The sequence below is a fragment of the Balaenoptera borealis genome (genome assembly GCF_965194805.1).
Source record: "Balaenoptera borealis genome assembly, chromosome: 3".
NCBI classification, from domain to species: Eukaryota; Metazoa; Chordata; class Mammalia; order Artiodactyla; family Balaenopteridae; genus Balaenoptera; species Balaenoptera borealis.
In genome coordinates this window covers 135,165,854-135,172,071 of record NC_138866.1, presented here as the reverse complement: position 1 = coordinate 135,172,071, position 6,218 = coordinate 135,165,854, and the positions used below count along the sequence as shown (strand labels likewise).

At 44.0% G+C, this 6,218-nt stretch overlaps 1 protein-coding gene across 2 annotated transcripts in view; it reads right to left on the bottom strand.

Annotated features, from left to right (window-relative positions):
* Positions 1 to 582: 582 nt before the first annotated feature.
* The window catches only part of TTC23 (tetratricopeptide repeat domain 23), a 113,587-nt gene continuing 107,951 nt past the window's right edge, over positions 583 to 6,218 (bottom strand). For both annotated transcript variants that reach the window (XM_082387090.1, XM_082387091.1), the window contains exons 10-11: positions 1,981 to 2,063; positions 583 to 1,220 (exon numbers count right to left, since the gene is read on the bottom strand). In XM_082387090.1, the coding sequence (XP_082243216.1) occupies positions 1,106 to 1,220; positions 1,981 to 2,063 (198 nt within the window). In that variant the 3' untranslated portion in view covers positions 583 to 1,105. The remainder of the gene's footprint in view (positions 1,221 to 1,980; positions 2,064 to 6,218) is intronic.

The following is a 6,218-nucleotide window of genomic DNA, read 5'->3' as shown; positions in this document are numbered from 1 at the left end:
CCCCCCACTCCAAGAGACTAAAGACCACTGTGGACATGAGCACTCATCCCACCTCACCCTCTTACCGCCTACATGCTGAACCTGGAACACAACTGGGAGAGTAGGGGGCCAAGGGCTGTGCCAACTCCAAAAAAAAAGCTCTCCGGAGTGGCGGCCACAGTTGGCAGCAGCAGGGAGTCAGCATCCCTCCCTGCAGCTCCTCCGTGCCCGCCTCACTCCTGCTCAGCTCTCTTCACTCCCTTACACCTGCCTCCCCTGACCTCTAGGAAAAGTCAGGGCCATTTACCACCCACCCTGTGGTACCGGGCTCTTTCTCTCAGTTGTCATCAACCAACTCCACTATTATATGTTTAATGACTAGCGTCCACATTGGATGGCAAGCTCTGAGAGGATGGGGACTGTGTCTGTACTGTTTGTCGTCGTGCCCTCAGTTCTTAGCACACGCCTGGTACATCCTGGGTGCTCAACCAGATTCAATAAGCGTCTGAGTGCACGAGTGAGGAGAAGCTTCCTCGGTGCCCCTTTCCAGGCTCCGAGGAGCTCTGAGGCGGCTTCATTTTACAAACACATGCTGACCCCAGGACTTACAAATTTCCTTTTATTAGCATTTTATTCTCAATCCCTATTACCTTCCTATAAGAAAGGGCTTTCCCCAGAATTTTACTGCTCCAGATCTGACTCCAGGCCTGCACAAGGGGCTATACACCGTGTATGTATGTGTGTGTGTGTGTATATATATATATATATATACATACTTACATGATCAGATGTTGAGTCTACTTTCCTACACAGGAAGTTTCGAACTTTTGAAGAGAAGCCTTTCAGCCACAGTAGTGTTGATGGGTAAAAATTCTTGCTGGCAAGAAAAACCACTAAGGTGGTAAAAAGAAAAATGCTTTATAGCGGCGCCAGATCACCGGGAAGGGCATCCACTGTCAAAAGGTGGCCCATGGGAGGTTTATGGGATCGCTGTTGCATTTGGAGCAAACAGCCTAGAAAACCTGTCCAATGACTGTTGAAGTCCACCTCCTGGATGGAGAGAGATTTATAGAGCACCCTAAGTGTCAGCACCCAGGCATGAGCAGAGCTTTTGGTGGGGGTGGGCTCAGTCGGCTGCGTTGGGCCTGGCCTTCCCCAGCGCGGTGTGCTGCGGCCCGCAGGTGCAGAAGGCCGCCTTGGCTCTTGGGGGCTGCCGAGGCTTCACGGCCTTCTCGGGGGCCCTGCGAACAAGCAGAGGGTGGGGTGAGTGGGGCGCCCCTCGACCTCCCCACATTTTGCACCCAGTCTTCGCGGCTGTGAAGACAAGCCTGGCCGTTGCTGAGCTACGTTTCGTGAAGGAGCTTCAGGAGGGATTGTAAATGGGAAGAGACTCGTGGCACAGGAACAGAAAACGCAAGGTTTCTTCTCCCATTTTCTAATTTCTTGTGACCATTCTTGCTGAGCTGACACAGTCAACCCTCAGCTGCTAAAGGGGCCTAGGCCCAGCGGGTGGGCTCCGAGACAGCCCCCCGCCACACCCCGCTAGCTGTGTCCCGCCTGCGGCACTTCCCTGAGCAGGGCCTTGGCCGTCAGTCCGTGGGCTCTGGGTACGCAGGCTGTGCCATAGTGAAAACCAGAAGGCCGGCCGTCAAGGTGAAGTCAGAGGGCTCTCAGGCAGCCTGAGGTAGGGCTCCCGCAGGCCAAGCAGGGCTCTGTGCCCTTGCCCTCCAGCAGGTGAGATGACCTGCAGGCGGCCAGTCTGCAGGAGGACGAATCCCAGCCTGTGTTTCTGACATTCTTCAAGAGCTAATTTCTTCCTAATATCTGGCAAGAAGATATTTCACAACTGGGTATTCCAAGGAACTGGGCTTGCATAGTTTATGAGTTACGGGGAAGTCAGTTAGTAAAACTTTCCACGGAAAGTTCCGCAGAACCTCAGAGAACCAGCTTCATCTGAGATTCTGATTTCAGGGGAAATAGTGTGAGGGGAGGCCAACTCACTTGGACAGGACATCCATGGTCTGCTGGGTGGCCAGAGTCCTCTTGTCCTGTGGTCCATATAAGAGGGTCTGGATCTGAAGACACTGCAGAACACCAAGTAGTAATTGTGAGGTTATGGAAATGTCACTGAGAGCATTTTGCAGGAAAATCAAGTCTCCCTTAAATGAGAGAGAGAATACTTCATTCATAGACCCATGCTATGACGGAATTAGTGTATTCCGGGTTTCTTCCAGGAACAGTCTGACCTTCAATTTGGATGCCCTGAGGGATCCAGGAAACAAATGTACAGTTTTAGCACTGTTTTATAGAACTCTCTGTGACTATCCGTATGTAAAACTATGTTTAAAAGTTATGTTTCTAGAAAATAAAGGCAAGAACATTGCTATTGACCAGAGGAGGGGTCTCTAGATTCTAATTTTAAATGACCCTTGCTACAGCCCAAACAACTTTTCTTCTTTTTTAAATGTTTCTGGTTTTTTGTAAAGAAGTACTTTATCTTATATGGGCTTTCTATATTCATTACTATGCAGCAATTTCTTAGGAGTTGATTTATTTAGGAGTTAAATATTCAGCTGTATATTATCCAGGACTGGCTTTGGCTTGATTTCTCCCTTCTGCTTATTGTCCTGCCATTTGGTTGCTTATACTGGGCCAGGGATAGAGATGAGAGTTGTGCCCAAAATGGTCAAAATAATTTTGAAGAAGAATGAGATGGAGGAGCTTGCTTTGCTGAATGTCAAGACCTTTTATAAAACTAGAGTAATTAAGACGGTGTGGTTTTCATCCAGAGACAGACAAATATATCAACAAAACATGGCAGAGAGTCTAATACTTGATAGATTGACAGAAGTGGCCCTGAAGGGTCCATGAGGAAGAGCTGAACTAGTCAGTAAATGGAACTGGTTTTCCAAATGGAAGGAGATGGATCCCTACCCCATATCAAACACAAAAATCCCAGATAGATTGGGGAACTAAGTGTGAAATTAAAACTTGGAACTTAGAGGTGAAAATATTGAAGGATACGTTTATGATCGTGAGGTAGGGAAGTATTTCTTAGACAAGATCCAGACAAACCAAGAGTAAAAGACTGATGAAATTTAACTATATTAAAATTCAAAACATCTGTGCGCCAAAATGCACCCTAGGCAAGGTACAGACAAACCAGACTGAGGGAAAATATTTGCACAAAACTGGAAAAGGATTAGCATAAAGCACTCATATAAGGTAATGAGAAAAAAAGCCTACCAACAGAAAAATGATCAAAAGATATAAACAGATATTCAAAGAAGTTGAAAACAGAATGGCTAATAACCATGCCTAAGCTCACTAGTAACCAGTAAAGCAAACTAAAACTTCAATGAGATTGCCCCTTCACCTACCAAACTGCAAAAATTATAGTCTGATAATGATAACACCAAGCTTTGTCAAAGATACGAAGCAACAAGAACTCTTTTATATACTGATAGTGGGTGTTAAAGTTGGTACAGCCAATTTGGGAATATTTTGTAGAACAATTTGGGAATATTTAGTAATGGATAAGTAAATTGTGATATATGTGTATCTTTTGTGTATGATACCACACAAATTTTTGATGTATGTCGCCACATGGATGAATCTCATGATTATAAAGTAGAGAGGAAAAAGAAAATAGCAGATGAATGCATATAATATGTGTGTGCATATTTGTATGTAAAATAAAACCATAGTAAAATAATAAAGATGAGAATGATATCTAATTCAGGATAGTAGTTATCTGGAGATGGGGTGGGGAGGGGGCTTCAACTGTATAGGTCATGTTTTATTTCTTATACTGAATAGTAAACTCAGAGGTGTTTGTTATATTATTCATACTTTTCCTTATATCTGAAATATTTCATATTTTTAAAAGATTGAATTCATTTTTCTACATGGTAACAGCTAGAGTCAAAAAAGTGTGATGGTTTGGGGACATCATACTAAAGACTGTATTCATTCTGATTGGGCAACTGTTTTTAGGTCTTTGGGAAAATTAACACGCAGGCAGCCAAAATCCTTTGTCTTTATGAGCTGTGGAAAACATCAAGACCATCGGAATGTTCGGTTCAATCTGAGGAATTGAGAATGTGGTTCTGGAATCTGAGAATGTGGTTGTCTTTTGGAGGAAGGAAATATTATTAGATGAAAATATGGCAGGATTTTTTATATAACAGAAAATATTCATTATTTCTTAGCTGAATTATATAACACCAAAAAAGGAGTAAACATTTTCCTGTTATTCTATTTAGTATATAATCCAAATTCTGTCAAGGCAAGGATCCTAGCCCTTCCGCCCAGCAATCCCCGGACTTTCTGAATCTGCACTGGGGCCCTGGCTTGGCCTAGGCAATGTGCTGCTCGTTCCCTGGGTTTGAGCTAGCATTGCTTTAATCCACAGAGAGATTGTTGTGACCTTGGAAATTTAGGAACCTTGAGAAAGTTCTGTGTTGCTTTGAGGGGAAGAAGATGGAGAGGGACACTCATGACACTTGATGTAACCTCTTTTAGCACTCTTCCCCGTTTGGCTCACAGCTGCTGGGAGCCTGGGTACTCGCCACCCAAAGCCCGGCAGAGAAGGCTCAGATGGGGACAGCGTGCAGGAAGCAAGCATGCTCTCCCTCATCCATGTTAGTCGGGGAGAGGCCTCTCTCCAGGGCTAACACATCTTGCCAGACAGACTTCATTTTCTCCTACCTGGCCAGGGATACATACCTTCACTCGGTGTAAAAGATCAGGTCTAATTTTAAACCCACCCAAACTTCCCTGTTTACATATTTATGAGTGCCTCAGATGCAGCTCATTTTGAGACGAGCTGATGTTGACATGCAATGGTGTTAATTCATTCACTGAAGCATTAGAATTTTACTGACATTATACTGATTATTTGAGAAAATCTGAGGTCTCAGGACACTCTGCCTTAAGAGATGGCCTCCAAAATCTGAAACTCAGGAGGAATTTCCATCATACTCCTTTGGTTATTGAAGTTTCTTCTCCCTGGCCCCTCATCCTCTAGGGAAGGAGATATTATACTATTAGCTGAATATTCACGATTCCTGGGAAAAAGGACATGGCAACTGACAGGACTTAACACGGATTCTCACCGGTTCTGCTAACCACATCTATCCCAGACCTTGTTGCTCATTTCCACTGGGGGTGTTAGGATAGTAGAGAGAGTGGAGTTAGGAGAGAGGGTCGTGGTTGGGTAAAGCAGCCCTTTTCAATAATCAAGCCCAGAGAGAGGTGAGCCCATCCCTATCCTACCCCCTATGCCCCAGCAGTCAAGACTCTTCTCTTTCTGGTGTTATTAGGGTTTTTTTTAAGGCTACTTATACTCACTAAGGGACTTTGCCCAAAACTCTAGCTGAAGAGGGAAGAGATGTAAAGGGATGTCAACTAGGAGAGGGAAACAGACCCTCAGCCCCAATCCCTTTTGTGATGACAATGCCCAGGGAGGCCATACCAGGCGCCTGAGACAGGAAAAAGTGGTTCATCCAGTAATTGAACTGGTCTTCAAATGCTACGTTTTTTAAAAAGTGAAATAATCCATTACTGACTTTTACTAGGAAACATCTTACATAGCTATATATTTATCTAAGAAACATAAATTGAATTTTTCAGTGTTCTGTGGCTCTTAGCTAAATTTGTTTAAGCATTTTTGCGTGAGGTAGGTTTTGTTAAAAACAGGTATTAGAGACAAAGTCAATAAATGTTAATTGAACCTGGCAGCCAGGCATTGTAAACATCTCCCTGAACTAAGTAAAGAACTCCTCAAACCTCGATAGGAGAACATTCTCCATCATAAATAAAGGTATTCTGTACTCTCCAGAATCTTCCAAGGAGGCCAGTGCACTCTGGTCTGAAATCAGCCTCCAAAGGGTGTTTCTTGTTTTCCTTTTGAGTGGACAAAAAACAAGTTTTGAGGATCCAGATGAAGTTTAGGAAGCCATTATATTGCTTGTGTTCTCTTTGATTTTACCTGCAGGGGTTGGGAGAAGTCACTTGTGTTTTTATTATACCATAGATACCAAACAAGGAGCTTTCCTCTCTCTCCCTGCAGGAAGACAAAAGGGAACTCGAGCTTTCACAGCAGCCTGCAAGCTGTCCCCAAAGGGGCCATGTTTGTCTTGCTCACCTTTGTGTCCCAGGGCCTTGCACAGTCCCTAGCACCTAAGATGAAATATTTGCTAAATGAATGAATAAGTAAGTAAAGCAAAAGGTCAACT